The 22,630-nt window shown below is 35.0% G+C and overlaps 4 protein-coding genes across 5 annotated transcripts in view; 3 read left to right on the top strand and 1 right to left on the bottom strand.

Annotated features, from left to right (window-relative positions):
* LOC111807434 (peptidyl-prolyl cis-trans isomerase FKBP43-like) overlaps window positions 1-2,488 on the top strand; it is a 7,972-nt gene extending 5,484 nt beyond the window's left edge. For both annotated transcript variants that reach the window (XM_023693168.1, XM_023693167.1), the window contains exons 7-13: window positions 413-613; window positions 748-891; window positions 1,393-1,603; window positions 1,709-1,796; window positions 1,882-1,923; window positions 2,014-2,062; window positions 2,152-2,488. In XM_023693168.1, the coding sequence (XP_023548936.1) occupies window positions 413-613; window positions 748-891; window positions 1,393-1,603; window positions 1,709-1,796; window positions 1,882-1,923; window positions 2,014-2,062; window positions 2,152-2,233 (817 nt within the window). In that variant the 3' untranslated portion in view covers window positions 2,234-2,488. The remainder of the gene's footprint in view (window positions 1-412; window positions 614-747; window positions 892-1,392; window positions 1,604-1,708; window positions 1,797-1,881; window positions 1,924-2,013; window positions 2,063-2,151) is intronic.
* A 1,872-nt stretch (window positions 2,489-4,360) lies between these two features.
* Window positions 4,361-6,813, bottom strand: LOC111807460 (LOB domain-containing protein 19-like). The gene is made up of 2 exons (XM_023693193.1): window positions 6,381-6,813; window positions 4,361-4,896 (listed from the first exon to the last, which is right to left on the bottom strand). Exons 1-2 carry the CDS (start codon window positions 6,669-6,671, stop codon window positions 4,555-4,557), a joined length of 633 nt encoding a protein of 210 aa, XP_023548961.1. The 5' UTR covers window positions 6,672-6,813; the 3' UTR covers window positions 4,361-4,554.
* Window positions 6,814-12,213: 5,400 nt separating this feature from the next.
* On the top strand, window positions 12,214-13,486 carry LOC111806959 (LOB domain-containing protein 18). The gene is made up of 2 exons (XM_023692516.1): window positions 12,214-12,555; window positions 13,124-13,486. The coding sequence occupies exons 1-2, from the start codon at window positions 12,214-12,216 to the stop codon at window positions 13,484-13,486; spliced, it is 705 nt and encodes a 234-aa protein (XP_023548284.1).
* Window positions 13,487-17,139: 3,653 nt separating this feature from the next.
* On the top strand, window positions 17,140-18,326 carry LOC111807496 (AT-hook motif nuclear-localized protein 22-like). Its single transcript, XM_023693240.1, has one exon. The coding sequence runs from the start codon at window positions 17,370-17,372 to the stop codon at window positions 18,186-18,188; it is 819 nt and encodes a 272-aa protein (XP_023549008.1). The 5' UTR covers window positions 17,140-17,369; the 3' UTR covers window positions 18,189-18,326.
* The last annotated feature ends 4,304 nt before the right edge of the window (window positions 18,327-22,630 follow it).

The raw sequence follows: 22,630 nt of genomic DNA, 5'->3' as shown, positions 1-22,630 counted from the left end.
ATGAAGAAACCGGGAAAACAATTGAATGAGCTCCTCTCAAAGGTATAAAAGGGAAAACAATTAATCAATGAGAAACCGATTCCAGGCAATTTCCCATCAAGGATTATTAAGCTGAATAGGCCAATTTCTTGAAGAGCAACTGGCTTAGCATTATCTAATGGCTAGCTAGGGTTGGGAGAGAGAGCTTATAATGTCTGTTTATGGCCAAAATATTTTTCTTATTGAAACTGTGTTTTTCTCTTTGGTACTTCTGAATGATGTCAACCATATACTAGCTCAGTTAGTTCTTGATATCTGCATTTATTCTACGGCCTTGAATAGGATTTATCCAGTAGGTTGGCATTGGTGTTTATTTTAAGGAGACAATATCTGCTTTTGTTGTTCACTTATCTTGCTTGTGCATTGGATATAGGGAATTAGGCTTGCCAATCAGATCTTCTGAAGTTGGTAGTGAACGGAAGAAGAAACGGAAAGGAGAGCGGTCGAAGAGAAAACATGTTGAAGCTGATGGTAATAGTTGTAGTGGTGCCACTTCAGGAGTTGAGATCCAGCAAGATGAATTGAAGATGGATAACACAGTCAAGACTGTGTGCGGAGAGAAACAGGAGAACATGTGAGGATCAGCTTCAGATATTTATAGTTGCTGGATTACATTCATTTAAGTTATTCTAGCATATTTTGTATTTTAGCAGCCTGCTGACAATTCTATTTCTTTTTTCTTGATTTTGCTATTATCCAATTCTGAAGCACTGATGTGGGCCATGAAGATAGTGAGAGACCAAAAAAGAAAAAGAAGAAAGGGTCAGAGCAAGCGAAAATCATCGAAAATGATGGTACATGCGATCTCAAGCCTGACAAGATGGACCAAGATGTACAACCCACTTTTGATCAGTAAGTGTGCAGTCTCTTAATTCTTAAGTTGGTACCTGAGTTTGTAAGTGATCAGTAAGTGATTATTTGCAGTTCGTGAATGCTGCATTTCTGTCACTTTTCTGCTTGAAACAGGACGGAAATATAATGCAGTAACACTAATGGAGCTCGGCCTCGATGTTATTCTTTTTTTTTTATGAGATATCCCTAATTCACTGGAAAATAAGTGTCACCTAGAAATTGAAAAGTTATTGAAACTAATTTCATCTGAGTTGTCATGGTCAAAACAATCCAAAATCTTCTTTTGTTATCTTTATAATATAAAACATATACCTCAACTGGAGAGGATGGAATTTTCTAAACCATCTATCTAGAATCTTGTTCGACTTGAGTGAGGCCTTGGTTTCTTGCCTCCATTCCACTTCGTACATGCAAAGTTGCGAGCCTGAGTGTCCTATTTTTTTGTGCCACAATGTCTATGGACGACCTTTAAGTTCAATGTTTTCGACTGCAATTTTTCAGGACTGAAAATCATTCTACGACAAAGAAAGTAACCAAGAAGAAAAGGACCAAAGCACTAGAAAATGGGGATTCTTTGAAGTCAGAAATTGAGGATAAGGAAAGTAATGGTGTCTCGAAGTCATCTCAAGCTAGAACCTTACCGAGTGGCTTGGTTATTGAAGAACTAGAAGCTGGGAAACCTAATGGAAAAGTTGCTACTTCCAAGAGAAAGGCAAGATCCATTTGACTTGCACATACACATTTTGATTGCTACCTTCTTTACTACTGATGCAAAGTTAGAATGTCCTTCATATCCTTGACTTCTGTTTGGTTTCAGATTAGTGTAATTTATGTTGGCAAGTTAAAGCAAAATGATGAAATAGTCGACTCAACCGACGACAATTCTCCTTATAAATTTCGCTTGGGTAAGATCACTTTTATAACAAATGTGTCAATGATCCGTCTCCCCCATTCTAGTGAAATTATCTTCTGTATATTTGCTTTCTCCAGGAGTTGGCCAAGTTATAGAGGGATGGGATGCTGGTCTTGATGGTACAAATTTCAAAATGAATGCTTGTGCTTTTCTTTTCTGTTTTTAACAGCTCAGTTTGATGAACACATCTTCTGCACATAAACCATTAGGTATGCGAGTCGGTGAGAAACGAAGACTTACCATTCCGCCTTCAATGGGGTATGAGAGGAGAAGTCAATACATGTTCCCCCTCTGCACTGAGTTTTCCTGCATCACTATTCACTCAAGGTGTTCGTGTTTTATTGCAGATATGGGAGCGAAGGAAATGGGGGAAATATACCAGCTGATTCGTGGCTCGTGTATGATGTCGTATTGATTAAGGTTCATTAGTTTATACACTGAAAATACGGGCATGTTTCTTGGTACCAAAGCTATGGTTAATGGTAGCGAAGTATGGATGAGATGTGAGCTTTGGTCTGCCGTTGCAGAAATTTTGGTATACATAGCCCAGAGAGGGGGCTTATTGTCCCTTGAATAGGGAAATTAATAGTTTTTTTTTTTTTTTCCTTTTCTAACGTTACTTCACCTGATGAAGTGGAGATTCAAACTTTCAAATAGGAAGAAAGATTATTAGTTTCTTCATGAGATTTTTAGTTGAGATCATGTTAAGTTGGAAAATGAAATCTACATTATAAATTTGATTTAATTTAATAGTAATTAAAAAAAATAGAAAAATCTCAATTTACATTTATATGAATTTTGAGATTCAATAGTAGGGTCACTTACTCGCTATTTTAAATATTCGACATTTTTAAATTTTTTTTATTTCATGTACAAATGATGGCATTCAAGACAAGTGATTGAATTTGTTGGTTGAGAATTTGTCATTCGGGGTGGAATTTCACATCAATTGAAAAGAAGAATGAGTGTCAACTAAAATGTTGGGTCTCAAAGAGGAGTGGATTGTGAGATCTCAAATTGATTAGAACGGGGAACGACATTGATTTGAGAGAGGAACGAGTACCAGCGAGGATGTTGGACTGACAAGGGGGACGGTAATTCGATGCCAAAATGTTCGATTTTTATGAACAATTCAATTAATGTCTTCCTCATTGCTCCTTTTGTGTAAGCAAAACAAGGAAATCCTAACATTAATGATGCTAACTTGGACAATGAATGTAGAGAAACCTATCATAAATCAATTCTTCACAATCTTCACCATAAACACAAATTTCATAAGTCGTTCTTGACTTCTTCTTCTTTACTTGGTAACTACTTCAAATTCCCGTCAAAGAATGAAAATGATGGCGTTAGATGCAAAGAAACACCAATGCACGACTCCATTTCACTACCCAAACGAGTTAGAAGAAGAAGAAGGAAAGCATAGTTTGACACATATTGGTTCGAAATGAAGAAAAAAATGTATCAATTCAATTTGTTACGTCTTATGTCTTTGATGGGTAGGTCAGAAATTCGAATCTCAGACTTTATTTTATAATGTGTAAATAAAAGTAATACTCTTCGTCGATTGGATAGATCTATATACTTTGACGGGGTGAGACAAAGTGTAGTGTAATCTTACCGACACATCTATTTTGAGTAAAGAGGTTACGAGTTCCAATCATATCACCTTGATGTGATATTATTAAAGCTACAATGAATTGCATGTAAAAATCAACCCACTCAAAACATTTCTAAAATAGACCAATTCAAATTTAAGGCTTTTAAATTATTCCAATTTTTTTAGAAGGTTTCTAATTTTTAAAAAATTTCCAAAATAAGATTTTTCTTATTTTTATCATTCACCTCATTTAAAAAGTTACACTAAATAGTTTTTTCATAAATATTTAAAAAATTAATTTTGTTTAAAAAATATATATTTTTTTTAAAGTTATTCCAAACACTGTGAACTTTGCTCAGACTTAGTACGATAGTCTCAATTTTTATCTAAAATTCTAAAACGATTTTGATTTTGATGATAGTTTTAAAATATTTATGAAAGATTAGAAAAGATATTCTATCAAGAAGTTTTCTCACCGTTCCACTTCAGTCCCCGAAGAAATGGAATGAGTTCTCATGATACAATCAAACCAATGCCTTTAGCCGCTGAATCATAACCTCCAACTTGTTGATAGCACGGAGGCTATGGCCGAATATTTAGATATATAAGAAATTTTTCATGTGAAGCTGTAATAGTCCAAGTCCACCGCTAGCAGATATTACTTTCTTTGAGCTTTCCTTTTCGAGCTTCACCTCAAAAATTTTAAATCATCTATGCTAGAAAGAGGTTTTCACACCCTTATAAACAATGTTTTGTTCTCCTTCCCAATCAGTGTGAGATCTCACAATCCATCCTCCTTTAGGAACAGCGTTTTCGCTAACACTGGTTCCCTTCTCCAATCAACGTGGAATCTCACAATCCACCCTCCAATCGACGTGGAATCTCGAACATTTGAATGAATTAGTAGGTAGAATGGTTGATGCAAAAGAGTTATAATTGAAATCTCAAATGCCCAAAAGGGAAAATAATTACATGTCGCATTTCAAAAGCAACAGTTCCAACTTCTGATTCAGACCAAGATAGACCAATAATTCATTACACTTCACACCCAAATATATTGGATCATACACTTCTATCTCAAAGGCTTACCCCAAAATAAAGGGAAAAAAAGGGCTCAAACAAAGTTGATCCCTCAAAAGAGCTGACACTCTCAAATCTGAGAGCACGGCGGCCGGAATCCTACTCCGGGAAAATACCTCGAAACGAACTCTCGAGCCAGAGATTGAAGCTCACCATCTTCATCCATCTCATCTTCATGATCAATTGGGTTCAGAAAGCTACTCGTCGTTTCATTACAACCTAGCTGCGTTTGGAGCGGGTCGAGGAGCATTGGAACATTAGGCAGCAGACCCATATCGGAGCCCAGGGTGGTTTCCAGGAGCGGATTGTGGCGAGCAGTCGAGGACGGGCTGTGTAGCGGTGGCGGTAGTAGCCGCTGCAATGTAGAAAGTTTGGCCTGAATGTATGCTAGCTCTGCCTGCAGGCTCACTACCTGTGATGAACATTGATATGAATTAGGGTTAGGTTTGTATAGTTTAATGAGTAGGAAAACGACATTATCGAAGTCGAAATACCAATACCGAGATGTTCTATGGATTTATGACCTAATTTCAACACAATTCAACTAATTAGGTCTACGTTTTTTATCAAGAAATTTTCGAATCTCTCAATCTATAGGTATTGAATTCAAAGTAATAACAACAATAACGACAAATAAATAAAGTTTCTGAGTAAGAACGAGAGGGAGAAAGCCATAAATTCGAAACTTTAACGAATGATTCTTTTCTAACTTAACTTATCTCAAAATGCAAACTAACATGGCGTCCTATTTAAGACAATTATATATATATACACACGTACGTTACGTACGTATAAATGTATCTATGTACATAGGCAGATATAAGTGCGACCGAGATTGGTTGATGGACAATAATAGACCATATAATGACAATTAAACTTTGATATTCTTGGCAAATATAAAGCAAAACAAGCAAGCAAGAATTAATCAAACAAACTCTTTCAATTAATTAACTTTTTTTTATTTGCAAAAATTCATGATCCAACTTCAAATTCAAAACATAAAATACAAACCCTATATTGTCCCTATAGTTTCAAATTTATGTCTATCTCGTCCCTCAAGTTTCAAATATATTCAATCCGTCCCTAAATTTTTAAAAATATCTAATAAGCTCGTAAATTATTAATTTTTGTGTCTAATACGTTCTTAAACTTTTAATTCTATCCCATCAAATTCTATAAAAAAAAAGTAATTTAAATTTTGAAGTTTATATTTCAACATTATTCTTTAAAAATATCAAGAGACTAAATTAATTAAAAAAAAGTTTTTTTTTTTTTTGTTGGAAAAATACAAATGAAATTGAATTAAAAAAAAAAGTTAATATTTTAAAATAGAAGGGTCATTAATAAAGGGATAAATATGAAAAAAGTCAAATGTCCAAAGTTATTTATTTATTTCTCGAGCAGCTAAAATTGTTTGCTTAGTAACCTCGGCAAGCAACACCAAATATATAACCCAGCCGCCACCGCTCTCCTCTGTCTCTCTCTCTCTCTCTCTCTCTCTCTCTCTCTCTCTCTCCCTCTCTCTCTCTCTAAAAACAAGAAATTATTTCAATTAGTTTGACAAAAAATCATCGGAAAATGGGACACTTAAATTTCACCCCAAAAAATAAAAACCCTAATAATTTGTTTCCTACAAATTCAAGTCCCCATGGTTTTGAAGCAAATCCCCAATCAAAAAATAAAATAAAATAAAATAAAATAAAATAAAATAAATAGAAAGAAACCCTTGAAGAAATATTTATTTTCAGTTCCACCCCTATAGTTTCCTGTTTTTGCATTCAGGCACTTTGAATCTTACACACCCACTAAAAAGAATACCCTAAAATTGGAGTATGCATACTAGATGGATGTTTAAAGAAATTTAGGTGAAATTTGAGTAACATTTGAAGAACTGACCTGTTGCTGAAGGGAGAAGATATGGGCAACACAGCCATACACAGGATCTCGAACCCTAGCCAGAGCTTCATAACAAAGGGTAACACACGCGTCCAGCCGCTTGTTTGCCGGGATGCGTAGGAGGAGTTTGGACGCATTGCTAGCTCCAAACACCTTGTGCACCGCCGCGAAGTGGGCGGCGCCTTGTTCCGAGTCGAAATAGGGTGCAAATATGCACCCTTTCACACACTTTCTCCTCAAGAACTTGCACGCGCCGCAGGGTCCTCCGCCGTGGACGCCGGCGCTACTCATCACGGTGTTCTGGAGGTGGGATTTGTTTGATGTTGGGGAATTGGTACTTGTCGTGTTTTTTGGTTGTTTACATTCTAAGTTTCATCAATTTGATCGTTTTATTTTGCAAAGATGGGTTTTGTGTGTGATTTTGGTTTGAATCTTAAAGAGGAGGCCAACTTGAGAGGCAGCTGCTTGCGTGAAGCAAACATATAAACACCCAGTGGTGACAGAACCAAACTCCTTAACCCCTCTCAATGCCTGCCACGTGGATACACACATCTAATCCTAATTTTATATTTCCCACCACTTTCTCCTCTCTTTTCTTTCTTTCCTCTCGTCTTTTCCATTTCTCTCTTCCCAACGTTTCAAATTCCAATATGAACATAGTTCAACTATTGCTGCGATCCCATCCTCAATTTAAACCTACCATGATATATACCTTTTACCTAAATCAACAAAGTATATATTCGTTGATATCTTAACTATGATATGAACAATATATTTTCAAACGACCCTTAGCACATGACTAAAGAAGAATGAACAATATATGTTCGAACCTTTTGAACTATACTCGAGTAACCTAGATATGTCCTAATACAATCCCACAAAAAGAAAAGGAAAGGTGTATGTATATAAAATTTTGTTGTGTGTGTAGGGTACATGTAGATCCATTGCCATATTAATGTTGGTCACAGTGGCCTCATATTTGACATAAAACCAAATTTGGTTGCTATTGATGGATCACACACAGATAGCTATATATGAGCCCTAAATTTCTCTTTATCCATCACCACCTTTCTCAACAAATAGTTACCCTATCTTAGCTCACACCTGTTCCCTACCCATAATGAAACTACTCAAATTAAATCAAATCAAATTTGTCAATAACATTGAAAGCTATGCTATTAGACGATGGTCGGGTCTATAATTTATATTTAGTGAGCTCGTTGAGTGTATCTAATAATAACTCGTAATTAAGCATCATCCTTTGAGTAGTGATATGCACGACTATTGAGGGCACTTGACGCATGTAATAGGCGAACATTTTGTGTAGTTTGGAGGGCACCTGAGACCGCTACTAACTTGCATATGGAATCCTTTGAGTCAATTCTTCCATAAAAATGTGATTTTTAATTGAATATTGTTGAAACGCAATCATCATAATTCTAAATAAGTTTACCAAAAATTAGTTAATTAATTAATTGTGTTATTTAGTTGAAATTGAAATTTTAAATTTTGATTATTTATGATTTATGTATGATAATATAATAATAGTAATTATTTTAATTTTACTTATTGTCCACAAGACATTTTATTACCTGACAATTTGATAATGGCGCGTGGTTGTCAACGCAAATCAGCAGTGAAAAGGACAGAAAAGTCAAAATCACCAGCAGTTACACCAAAATCCACGCCTGCTGTACGTTTTCATTGTCATTTCGGGACACGTGGCACCCGGTCGAGGCCCTGTTCTTGTTTGCAGCGTACAACGTTGGTGCAACCTTAATTACCCTCCTCCAAACCAAAATAATAATTTGACTTCTTTTATTAAGCTCTGAATTAAATATTTTAACTTAGATTTTATAACACATTCAAATTTCAAATCAAAATGTCTTTTCATCCTTTCTACCTTTTTTTTCTACATTTTTAAAATTTTTACTTTTTATAATAATAATAATAATTATTATTATTATTAATCTACATAAATTAAACCTGAAGTCAACCATTGACTTAGTTATGTATTTTTTTTTTTAAATGCTTAAAAAAATAATTGTATTAGACAAAATTTGGTAAGTAGTTTTGTTAAGACAAATTACGTTATTAATTCAGAAATTTTACGTGCACAATAACTTAATCTATCAAAGATCGTTGAATCGGTTTTCGAGTCAAATCCCGTTCTAAATTTACACAAAACCCATATTTATTTTAATACTTCCACCTACACAAAACCCATATTTTAATGCATGAAATTACTTGGAGTAATTAGCAAAATGGCATATTAAAAAGCAAATAATAAGTTGTTTAGCAAAAAAGTTTTGACCAAAAGGACTACTAAAGTAAATTAAAGAAAATGTAGGGGTTAGATTAAATTAATTATTATTTAGGGTGTAAATCTTTCTCATTGACCCCTGGGGTTTTCATAATCACAATAAAAGATAATTAATCATAATTAAACTCAATTAATTAAAAAAAAAAAAAACATGTTCCTTTTCGAAGCATTTATTTGACTTTGTTAGTCTATTGGAAGGTGGATTTGCCGTTTGTTTAGGCGACATAATGCAATTTAATACGAATTTCTTAAACCCTTAAATTTGGGAAAACAATCATAACCCTAAATACTTTAATTTTTACATGCCTTTTAGGGACCAAAGTTTAGGAATTCTAGGTTTTGGTCACACGGTTTGGGAGCTCGTGGGACAAACTTCATCTTTTTTTATCTCAAAATGTGTGTTCATAATGTTTGTATCATTTTTTTAAGAAAATTTTGTCTATAATCATTTAAAATGTTGGTTAAAATACACGGCTAGTTCCTCCACTTTAATTGAAAATTGTAATAATTTAGTCTATGTAGTTTTAAATTTGAAACCGATCGAGTCTCTATCACGACAATGTTGTTAAGATGTAATAGGATTTTAAAGAAACACAAGTAATTCTAGTTCATCTTATAGTCATATCACATCTTGAATCTAATGTGACAATAAATTGATGTTGATAACGGTAGTTATATAAGACACTTCTATAATCAGCCCCTCTAATAAAATATGGTCGGGAAACGCTTTAATTTCAATAAAATCTCGTCATGCAAAAAGAAACTAACTTTATTAATACCCGTTACAAATTTCAAACTTTATGAGTCTTCACGTTTTCGTTACACATATCTTTTGTAGACTTCTTACACTTCATCGTTAAATAATGATTTTGTTAGCTTAGGTAAATATGAGGTCATGCAAACTCGAGCAATAAAATTGAATTTTCTCATTATAAAGTTCAACTTGTTAATTATTATTTGTCTAAATATATTAACAAAAATAATTAAGATAATAATTAAATGAAAATTAAAAACTTTAGAAATTTATTAAATATTAAAAAAAAAAANTTTTTTTTTTTTTTTTTTTTTTTTTTTTTTTTTTTTTACCATAGGGATGCTTTAAAAAGATTTGACTTTTTGGTTTGGTAGGACTAAATGTGGTATTACGCGTCGGTACTAGCATAACATAACAGAGAAGTATCTTGATGCATATGACATAAAAAAATGAATGAGTTCTTCACTATTTAAAATCACGACATAAAATCAAAATAATTTCTTTCTTCCTTTCATCCATGTCAGAACATACATATGTGTCATGTATACAAAGTAATCAATATGGTTTCCATCTTGCTTCATTTTGTTTAAATCATGGCATAATAGGATATCACATACATACATAACATGGAATCATACGTCATCACATAGCATACATAAACATGTATCATGGTGCACGTAGAGGCTAAGCGTCATCATACATCATACAAATCTTCCAAATCCAATGTTAACCCTGCTAATAAATATATAGAGATTAATTTGGTAATTAAATTTAAATATAGAGATTAATTTTGTAACACTACTAATAAATAAAAATTAATAANTGAAAATTAAAAACTTTAGAAATTTATTAAATATTAAAAAAAAAAAAAAGTAAAATTTTGTTGAATTTATAAATGGAGGGAAAGTGGAGAGAGAATGAAAGAAGGTGCTGTGAGGATGTAAGCAAAATCAAATCAAAGAAAGGAGAGCAAAGGAAAGCATAAGATTGCGACACGTGTCAGATATATGGTGGGATTAAATCGAACGTGTCTGTCACTGCTTCCTCTTCACACCGCACGGATTGGACAAAAGCCGGACAGCGCGGTGATGCGCCGTTACGAACTGTTCACATTTCTCTCTCTCATTTTTTCCGTTCTCTTTCATATAGTATTAATCATACGACTAAGTTATTTATTTATTTTTAACTATATGATTGGGATATGGTTTTGATTTACCCCTATAGTTTTAACTATATTTCTTTTTTTTTTTTTTTTTTTTTTTTTTTTTTTTTTTTTACCATAGGGATGCTTTAAAAAGATTTGACTTTTTGGTTTGGTAGGACTAAATGTGGTATTACGCGTCGGTACTAGCATAACATAACAGAGAAGTATCTTGATGCATATGACATAAAAAAATGAATGAGTTCTTCACTATTTAAAATCACGACATAAAATCAAAATAATTTCTTTCTTCCTTTCATCCATGTCAGAACATACATATGTGTCATGTATACAAAGTAATCAATATGGTTTCCATCTTGCTTCATTTTGTTTAAATCATGGCATAATAGGATATCACATACATACATAACATGGAATCATACGTCATCACATAGCATACATAAACATGTATCATGGTGCACGTAGAGGCTAAGCGTCATCATACATCATACAAATCTTCCAAATCCAATGTTAACCCTGCTAATAAATATATAGAGATTAATTTGGTAATTAAATTTAAATATAGAGATTAATTTTGTAACACTACTAATAAATAAAAATTAATAAAGTAAGTAGAGAGATTGGTTTATGATAATTAAAAAAAAAAAATATATTAAATAATTAATTAGGAAGAAAGAAAGACGTTACCGGGTATAAATCCAGTTTAAACCATTGTGGATGTGAGGTCATCAAATTACCCGGGCGTTACATTCGTGGTCACCGACTCAAACGAGTCATCCGCAAATTGGTGCAGCTTGTTTTTGTGGTCCCCACTTTGAACGCCGAACTTCTTATATTTGACCTTCCTCGGTAATTAAATATGTGTATGTAAGCTTGTGGAAGTTTTATTAATTTTCGTTCCAAACAATTTCTTTATTCAAAAAATAAATATTGTAATTTTCATTTCTTTCATTAATACATAAATTAATAATTGAATACCAAGAATTAACGAATATTTAACTCTAATGTTATTTTTTTTTTATTTTCATTAAAAACTAATCAAACAATAAAATTTTAAATTAAAACATTTTATAGTCGTAGATTTATTTTATAAAATTTATGATAAAAATTGATAGAGTTATATATAATATATTAACTATAATTATATTTAATTCTAAATTATTTGTTCTTCAACAACTTTAAAATATAAAATATTGAATAAATTACATGAGTAGCTCGTAACATAGCCCAACATATTGTGTATGGATTGGATAAGGTTCAACCCATAAATACTCACTCAAAATTAAAAGAAAAAAAAAAGAAAAAAAAAAAAAGAAAAAAAGAAAAAGGAAAAAGGAGAGAGAGAAATGTCCCAAATTTTAGGCATAGGCCTTATCGCATCTTTGCTTCACGCAAGCTGCTAATTCTTCCACCTCTTTAACTCTCAGCCCATTCCCCTCTCCCTACAATTTCCCACCAAACCCTAAGTAACCCTCTTCTCCTTTTTCTTTCATTCGCCCATCTCCNGGATATCACATACATACATAACATGGAATCATACGTCATCACATAGCATACATAAACATGTATCATGGTGCACGTANCCTATAATATAATGAGTGCCAACCCTAGTACTAGCGGCGGCGGAGGAGGGTCAGGAACTGCCGGTGGTGGCGGCGGCGGAGGAGGAGGAGGCCCATGTGGGGCGTGCAAGTTTTTGAGAAGAAAGTGTATTCCTGGTTGCATATTTGCGCCTTACTTCGACTCGGAGCAAGGCGCTGGGCACTTCGCCGCGGTGCACAAGGTGTTTGGAGCCAGCAATGTGTCCAAGCTCCTCCTTCATATCCCGGTTCACAAGCGCCTCGATGCTGTCGTCACCATTTGCTACGAGTCTCAAGCCCGCCTTCGAGACCCTGTCTATGGCTGCGTCGCTCACATCTTCGCTCTCCAACAACAGGTCAATTCAACTCAACTATTTTCCTTATTTATTTATTTATTATTATTCAAATAAATACTTCTACTTTTCCAATTATAATTATTTCTTCAAATGGGATCTAATTACGGTTCTTATGCCCTTAAATTAAATGGGTAATTTTTTTTTCTTGTTTTAAATTATGATTTTCGCAGTTATTAAGGAATTGGGCTGTCTACTGCCTTAAAGTTAAGCTCTTTATTAGAGGGACAAGATTTATTTCCTATGTTTCCCCAATTTTCAGCTTCTTGTCAGTGTTTCTAACCCAAAACATATTTTTCTTTTTATTAATCTTTGTATTTTGTTTCTTATAACGTTTTTTTTTTTATACCTAATATGTATACTGCATATGAGCAATACCTACTACGTAAATATCTATGTACTATTAACAGTATGGTAGGTAAATTTGTATTTTTTTTTTCTTTGTAAATAGTACAAAAATGAAATTAAAAAAATTATATATAATTTTATATTTTCTAACCGCAAAAGGCTTACAATTGTAAAATAGCTCTGTAAGATTGAATTAGAAGCTTCAAATGTTTTCACTTTGTAGGTGGTGAGTTTACAAGCCGAGCTGTCGTACCTTCAAGCTCATCTAGCAACACTGGAGCTTCCGTCGCCGCCTCCGCCGCCAAATTTTGCGGCGCAACCACCGGTGTCCATCTCAGACCTGCCGTCAGCTTCCTCCCTACCGGTCACTTACGACTTGTCGTCCCTCTTTGACCCAATGGCTCAGCCTGCATGGGCCATGCAACAGCAGCGGCTCGACCATCGCCAGTTCTCCAGTGGAGGAGCTGGCGGTTCATCCACAACGGCGGGAGAGGGCGATCTTCAAGCCCTGGCGCGCTCACTCCTCCATAGACATGGCGGTCCGCCGTGCTCCAATGCCTCGTCGCCGCCATCGCTCTCTAAATGAAACCTTTTGTTTTTTTTATTTAAAAAATTAATCCTTGCCTCCTTGATTCCTCTTTTGTCAAAAAATTTAGTGGAAAATTGATGGGTGCTTGAATTTGTTTTTTTNGATTTTTTTTTTTTTTTTTTTTTTCTCTTTCAAATATATTTGATTAGAGAATTTAATTTGTATTTAGTGTAGCTTGTCAAATAATTTAAAATCATAGAAAGAATTTTTAATATTGATAAATAAAAACCACTAAAAAGATTTAAATTAATTTAAAAACTATTTTTGAAAAAAATCTTACAAAATAGATTATCCACAAATTATATTTAAGCGGCTAATTGGATATCTTTCTAATATATTATTAGACAATAAAATATATTCGTAACCAAACATTTATAAATTCTATGTTTCTTTTTGCATTCTCAATAATATTATTATATTTATATCAATATCTCAAATCTAAATTTAAATTTTTGAAAAAAATATCCTTTTTCTACAATTTTTAATTATTTGTAAAAACTAAAAAAAAAATTATGAAATAGTCTTTCTGTTTCCCCCATGTTGGGCCGAGCCCTTGCATGAACTCAGCTTGGGCTCCCTTTATCCCACTTGGGCCTTTCAATTCTCTTGAAATGTTAAAAAAAAAAAAAAAAAAAAAAAATCATTTATTTTTTTTAATTATCATATTCTTAGGATCGCTCTCATTTAGATATGGTATCGAACGAACTAACTCATTAACCGTTGGACTGAATATTATGGACTATAAGACCAACCTTATTGTTAGCAAAGAATCAACCAGTTCATCAAACCCACAAAGGATGGTGTTAATTAAATGCAAAAAAAAATTGAAAGGATCTAACATCGAAGATTTCAAAAAGTTGACACCTCACCTAATTAAACTAACGAAATGTTCCAACAATGTAATTAAAATAATGGTTTGAGAAAACAAAATTAAATAACGATAACTAATTCTAAACCAATCCCTATCCAAACACATGGCACCCCAGGAATTTAGTCGGCTGTGTATACTATAAAAAATAGTGTCTTAATGCTCTTCAACCCTTTCTATAATTATAATTTATATTATATGACTAAACTTTGATGAAAAGGGCATTAAAGTTAGTTCATGAATTGGATTAGGTTACAACTTAACCTAATTATACGTTCAATTTTAAAGTTATTCGATCCAACTCGATTATAAAATATTAAAGTTAGGTTGAAAGGAAGTTGTTTGGACAACAATCTTAAAAAGTTGTATACTATTTTGTTTAGTTTAAGATAATGGGTTTTGATTTGTTTAATGAAAAGCATCAAAACATCTTTGTCAATGTTTACAAGCTTCAGCTCTTCATTTGTCCTTTTATTTAATTCTTTTTCACATTATTTCAATAATTTCTCGCTCAAAATCTCCATATACATTATTATTATTATTAATTGATTAAAATTGTGGGGAGAAATGGGCACACCTCGTGCAAAGCATCAGCACGGTTGGTTGTGTCTCCCGGCGGAGCGGCAGTGGCTGTCAGTGCCAACCACCCATGGCCGTACAACTTGCTGCTGCTGACGCCGCCGTCGCAGCCGCAGTTTTGTGTCTTCACGCCCACACCCTCCGGTACGCCACTCACCCTACACCCACCTTGTTCGGCCTTCATTTAATATTGACGTCATGCAATGGCTCCCATTATTATTTCTACTCTCCAAACACAACAAAGACAGTGCTTTCTTTGTTTATTAAACTAAAAGCCAACATATTGTAAAGGTATGTCCATGAATATATGAATAATTTATAATAAGTCATAAATTTAGATCGATTAATATAATTCTACTCAAATCAATTCGGGGACTTGTAAATTTGATTAGGGGACAAAATCGAATCGAATTGGACCAAAATTCGAGGAGAAATATGTGTGCTTGAATTCAAAGCAATCAGAAATTCAAAGAAGGCAACATCATCAATTCCCTTTGGGAGAGTATATCACGTGTCTTGTGAATTTAATGCCTTAACTAAATCCAATTCTCTCCCTTATGAATCTTCAACTTCTTTGAACTTGACCCGGTTGTTGAATCAAATACCATTAGAAACGAATTTTGTGAAAACCCTATTCTCGTTTCTAAAACATTTCAACGGTGCTGTAACAGTCAAAGTCTATCGCTAATAGATATTATTTACTTTGACTAATTACGTATCGCTGTCATTCTCACAGTTTTAAAATGTGTCTGTTAGGGAGATGTTTCCACACCCTTGTAAAGAATATTTTGTTTTCCTCTTGAATCAATGTGGGATCTCATAGGTGTCTAACAGGGTTTGGTGAGGAGGCAAGCGACAAGATCGATTAGGATGGAGAACAACCTGGACGAATAATGTCGTCCTCTCATCGAAAGGGAGAGAGATTCAACATAATCGTAGCAGTGACATGTTTCATCTTTGACAATTGAAAAATGGGACGATACAATGAGTGGATGAACGCTTAGACGCAAAGGCTAGATGTCAACAATCGACGATCATTTGCTATGAAGGGTGTCGGTCTAGTGTCTTATGGTGAGAAGTGAGTATGAATTAAAAGTGCGACGGTGAGAAGTGACAAGCAAGAACCCATTATTTCTGAAGTAATAAAATATTTAAGAACAAAAACTCAAAAAAGTAAACATATGTAAGACAAATTACTCTGTTCATTAAATAATTAAAAAAAAAACATTATAAACATTTTTTAAAACTTTAAAAATATGATCAAATACTCGTTTGTCGAGGTACTATTTATTAATTAACATTAAAAAATTTCATGGCCTCTTCTTTCCATTGGTTCAAACTTATTAGAGTTTGATCCAATTATTTAAAATATTGCATTTAAGTGATATTTGAAGTTTTTATATTTTTCCTTGCTTTAAAATATTCATATTATTATTTAATATGAATTTAAATAAATGGCTAAATTGATACCTTATGTTTTCCTGGAGTTATGTTGTTCTAACTCATAGCGTATTATAAATATTATAATTGACCAAATATAAACTACTCATGGACAACATTCGCCTAAGTCAAACGCTATCGAACATCCATAAATTTAATTAAATAAACTATATTCAAAAGCTTAAATAAATAATATTGACTTTATAACGTAACCATGTTACTTACTTTGTCTAGAATTGAGCTTACTCTCAATGTTGTTTTAGGCAGAGGTTTCCACATTCCTATAAGAGAAATATTTTGTTCTCCTTTTCGATCGATGTAGAATCTCATACTATCTCAATAATTTAATATAAGTCTTTTTATCATGCTTTGTTCTTAGTATTCACGAAACCCACTTCAATTTAAAATTTTTATGATTGAGCGATCGACAAACAATTGTTTTGGTGGGATTGAAGGGTGTCATATGCATGTTGTATGTTCCATGTTCCAAGAGAAAGAGGAGGGAGTGGGCCCATGCGCACCGCCCATGCGCACGCTGTTCTGCCAAAAACCAAAACCAAACCCAAAGCCCCATCATCCATCCATCCATTCCCTTAGACCTAATCCCTTGCGCCCTCCTACACTAAAATTTATTATTATTATTATTATTCTATATCCCTCTTTTGGTTTTCTTCGTTAAGTTGAGTTATGTTCAAATTGGTATTTTTAAAAGAGCTATATAATCTATTGCGTTTAGGTTCTTCTTCATCACTTTCCCAAACCCTTGACCCCAAAACACTCCCAAACTCCAAAATTTGGTCATCCATGGCTACCCACAACACGATGAAGAAGAACATGGAATATGTGATGATTTAGGTGCTTCAATTTGCCCATCTCTTTTTCCTCACCAAAATCATCACAAAACCCTCTTCAAGATTCAAATCAATTGTCAACCCCAAGTACCCAATTACCCAAAAGAAGAGAAGAAGAAAAAAAAAGAGAGAGATTTGTTTGATGGAGTTTGATATGGATAGAATTACACCCCACACTCGCCCTCTTCCACCTCCTTTCCTCTCCAAAGATCTTCATCTCCACCACCGCCAAAACTCCGATGACGACCAAAGCGGCGGAGCTAAAAGGGATAGGGAGGAGGAGAATCCCATCACCGCGGCGGAGACTAAAGAATTATCCAATTCTTCTTCTCGACGCCCACGTGGCCGACCAGCTGGTTCCAAAAACAAGCCAAAGCCACCCATTATAATCACTAGAGACAGCGCCAACGCCCTCAGATCTCATCTCATCGAAATCTCCACCGCCTCCGACATCGTGGATACCCTCGCCGCCTTCGCGCGTAGGCGTCAGCGCGGCGTTTGTATTCTAAGCGCCACTGGAACCGTCGCCAACGTCACTCTCCGACAGCCAGCCTCCCCCGCCGCTGTCATCTCCTTACATGGCAGATTTGAAATTCTCTCCCTATCCGGCTCCTTCCTCCCGCCGCCAGCTCCCCCTGCCGCCTCCGGGCTGACCGTCTACTTAGCCGGTGGGCAGGGGCAGGTCGTCGGCGGGAATGTAATCGGCCCACTTTTGGCGTCCGGTCCGGTGATTATTATGGCAGCTTCATTTGGAAATGCTGCATATGAACGGCTACCCATTGACGAGGAAGACGAAACTTCACCGGCGGCGGAGATGGCGGGAGAACAGGCAGCACCGCCGCCGCCGCCGCCGCCGCAATTGTTGGGGGATCCGAATGGGGGATTGTTTCATGGTGTGAATTCTTCATGCCAATTAGCGGCGGAGGCGGCGTATTGGGGAGGAGGTCGGCCACCGTTTTGAAAACATAATCTTTTGGGGTTTGATGAAATTTCTTTTGTTTTTATGACTTGGAATTTACTTTCTATTATCATCTCTAAATTAACTTGTGTTCTCCTTTATGTGTGAGATTTTATTTTGTGTTTTAATTGGAACATAAAAAATGATGAGAAATTAAGGTAATTATTGTGGAATTAGAAGAGGGATGTAAAAAATCCTACCTATTAATTATCATGTTAATTTGTTAGTTGTTATGTTATTAGGGTTTGTTCTTAATTTTTTTCAAAGCCACCGGAGAAGATGGCGGAGGGCGGCGGCCGGAGAATGGGGAAATGGGGAGGTGGAGAATTCGATGTAGAAGGGGGAATGAGGTCAGATTTTGTGGTATTTTTGTTCTGAAAACTGGGGATGGAGGAGAGAGAAAATTAGGGTTTGTAGAGAGAGAGAGTGTAGCATTGGGCATTGGGTCACACGTGCAAAGGTGTGTGAAAACAGCTCCTTTTCGAGGCAACAAACCAGACCCTTCTTCATTCATGTTCAGTATGCGTTAAAATTCTCTTTTTCTCTCTCTCTCTCTCTCTATTTTTTCCCCATTTTTATTATTATTATTTTCATTCTAAACCCTTTTTTGTTTCTTTCTTTGCTTTGCTTTGCTTTTGAGAAACCCTAGCCATTGCTGGTGGTGCTGTCAAAACTAAAAACTAGTTTATTACATGTTTTAAAATCTTCATCAACTCTTAAAAACTAGTTTAGATTGTGGTTCATAACTATTTTATGTTTACATACTTACGAAGACAGACTTAACCGAAATAAAAGTTGCTACATATATCAATAAGGTGTACTTTTCTTTTCGGTGGCTCAATCATAGGAATTTCATAATTAACTATGCTTTACTTTGAGAAATTCTATGTTGAGTGTTCTTTTGGGATGCATGTGAAGTGAGAATCAAGCATGCTGGAATGACATTGTCTATGAGGATAGTCTGAGCATAAAACATGGACTGAGCCTGTGGGGATAGTTCTCACTCTTAATAAGCATCTTGGTCTGTGGGGATAGTCTGAGGACACTTAGTCAGTGGGGATAGCCTCATTCTTAAGAAGTATGGTGGAATGACTTGGTCTGTGGGGAAAATTCTCACTTTTAAGAAGCATTCTAGCATGACTTGGTTTGTGGGGATAGCCTAAAGACAAAACATAAAACATGCTGGAATGGACTTGGTCTGTCACATAAACAAATTTAGGGAATGATCATGAGTTTATAAACAAAGAATACTCTCTCCATTGGTACGAGGTCTTTTGGGGAAGCCGAAAGCAAAGCCATGAGAGCTTAGGCTCAAAGTGAACATATCATACTATTGTGGAGAGTCTTGTTCGTCTAACCGTAGGGAGCAATAATGAAGATGGAAAAAAGGGTATTAAATATACTTTTGTGTTGTTTTAGATTGTGATATGCCCTTTTATGATGTGGAAGTGGAAGGAGAATTTCTTTTGAAGTCGTAATCAAACAACCCACATTCTCCTCTTTTTCACTCACCAACTTCACTTCATATACAAGATTTGCAGTATATATATATATTATATGATGTGTGATATGGGGCATTCGGATAATTATGATGATGGGTAGGCAGCCCTTACACTGATCTCAATGTTCATACATTTCTATAAAATTGTTGAGATTCTAATAAAGTAGCTTTTGTATACATTATTCTATGCGTTTTGGAGGCTAAGCTAACCCACATGGAACCCTGGGGTTTTCAGATTCCTTGTACAAATTCCTACAAAAACTGGGATTAGGTTATCATTCTTATGATTACAACACGTACAAGTAAAGACGGGGGAGTGGGTGTTTGTTTGGTTTCTTATGATATGTGTACTTGAAATTCAAATGTTATCAAATTTTAATAATGTGTTGAACTAAAAAAAAATCGAAAAAAAAAGTTGGTGCTCACGTAGAGCTTCTAGAATAGTTTCTACGTGTTCCACAAAAACCATGGGAAAGTGTGTTCATAGATTTTATCTCGACTTTCCCCGGAAAAAGAATAGTCTTGATTGGGGTGAACCGACTCACAAACAGAGAATCAGATGCAAATTTCTTACAACGAGATCATTTTCATAAATGGGGGAGGAGTCGCTCGAACCCAAGGGCTGATGACCCAATATCCAGTCTATGTAGGACACCGGGCCACATGGTATTGGGCTTCCTAATATCTACGGAGCATAGTTTAGTTTTTGTTGGGCTCAGGCCCAGAAAGAATTTTTTCGTAAACGCCCATTCAAGTTCAAATAATACAAATCTTATCTGATTATAATTAATGAATTGATTAAGGAGTAAATTTACAAGACTTTTACCTTCTTTTATGTTAAAATTTGTGGTTAAATTAGAAGAAATTGAATCTTAACAAAATAATGGGCGGGGTTAAAAAACATTATCCTAAAAAATTCGAAAATGTGAAAATTGAAATGAAAAAGAAAATTAAAAAAGTAAGAAGAGTTCATTTCTCCAAACCAAACCAGCAGCCGTGGGGACCACTACTACCACGCTGTCGCTCGCTCGCTCGCTCTCTCTACAAAGGTGTATTCAGAAAATACTAATAAATTCAAAAATAAATTATATCAAAGAANCGGAGGGCGGCGGCCGGAGAATGGGGAAATGGGGAGGTGGAGAATTCGATGTAGAAGGGGGAATGAGGTCAGATTTTGTGGTATTTTTGTTCTGAAAACTGGGGATGGAGGAGAGAGAAAATTAGGGTTTGTAGAGAGAGAGAGTGTAGCATTGGGCATTGGGTCACACGTGCAAAGGTGTGTGAAAACAGCTCCTTTTCGAGGCAACAAACCAGACCCTTCTTCATTCATGTTCAGTATGCGTTAAAATTCTCTTTTTCTCTCTCTCTCTCTCTCTATTTTTTCCCCATTTTTATTATTATTATTTTCATTCTAAACCCTTTTTTGTTTCTTTCTTTGCTTTGCTTTGCTTTTGAGAAACCCTAGCCATTGCTGGTGGTGCTGTCAAAACTAAAAACTAGTTTATTACATGTTTTAAAATCTTCATCAACTCTTAAAAACTAGTTTAGATTGTGGTTCATAACTATTTTATGTTTACATACTTACGAAGACAGACTTAACCGAAATAAAAGTTGCTACATATATCAATAAGGTGTACTTTTCTTTTCGGTGGCTCAATCATAGGAATTTCATAATTAACTATGCTTTACTTTGAGAAATTCTATGTTGAGTGTTCTTTTGGGATGCATGTGAAGTGAGAATCAAGCATGCTGGAATGACATTGTCTATGAGGATAGTCTGAGCATAAAACATGGACTGAGCCTGTGGGGATAGTTCTCACTCTTAATAAGCATCTTGGTCTGTGGGGATAGTCTGAGGACACTTAGTCAGTGGGGATAGCCTCATTCTTAAGAAGTATGGTGGAATGACTTGGTCTGTGGGGAAAATTCTCACTTTTAAGAAGCATTCTAGCATGACTTGGTTTGTGGGGATAGCCTAAAGACAAAACATAAAACATGCTGGAATGGACTTGGTCTGTCACATAAACAAATTTAGGGAATGATCATGAGTTTATAAACAAAGAATACTCTCTCCATTGGTACGAGGTCTTTTGGGGAAGCCGAAAGCAAAGCCATGAGAGCTTAGGCTCAAAGTGAACATATCATACTATTGTGGAGAGTCTTGTTCGTCTAACCGTAGGGAGCAATAATGAAGATGGAAAAAAGGGTATTAAATATACTTTTGTGTTGTTTTAGATTGTGATATGCCCTTTTATGATGTGGAAGTGGAAGGAGAATTTCTTTTGAAGTCGTAATCAAACAACCCACATTCTCCTCTTTTTCACTCACCAACTTCACTTCATATACAAGATTTGCAGTATATATATATATTATATGATGTGTGATATGGGGCATTCGGATAATTATGATGATGGGTAGGCAGCCCTTACACTGATCTCAATGTTCATACATTTCTATAAAATTGTTGAGATTCTAATAAAGTAGCTTTTGTATACATTATTCTATGCGTTTTGGAGGCTAAGCTAACCCACATGGAACCCTGGGGTTTTCAGATTCCTTGTACAAATTCCTACAAAAACTGGGATTAGGTTATCATTCTTATGATTACAACACGTACAAGTAAAGACGGGGGAGTGGGTGTTTGTTTGGTTTCTTATGATATGTGTACTTGAAATTCAAATGTTATCAAATTTTAATAATGTGTTGAACTAAAAAAAAATCGAAAAAAAAAGTTGGTGCTCACGTAGAGCTTCTAGAATAGTTTCTACGTGTTCCACAAAAACCATGGGAAAGTGTGTTCATAGATTTTATCTCGACTTTCCCCGGAAAAAGAATAGTCTTGATTGGGGTGAACCGACTCACAAACAGAGAATCAGATGCAAATTTCTTACAACGAGATCATTTTCATAAATGGGGGAGGAGTCGCTCGAACCCAAGGGCTGAT

The sequence above is a fragment of the Cucurbita pepo genome, chromosome LG12 (assembly GCF_002806865.2).
Source record: "Cucurbita pepo subsp. pepo cultivar mu-cu-16 chromosome LG12, ASM280686v2, whole genome shotgun sequence".
NCBI lineage: Eukaryota > Viridiplantae > Streptophyta > Magnoliopsida > Cucurbitales > Cucurbitaceae > Cucurbita > Cucurbita pepo.
The sequence above is the reverse complement of the archived record's forward strand: the minus strand, read 5'-3'. Positions and strand labels throughout refer to the sequence as shown.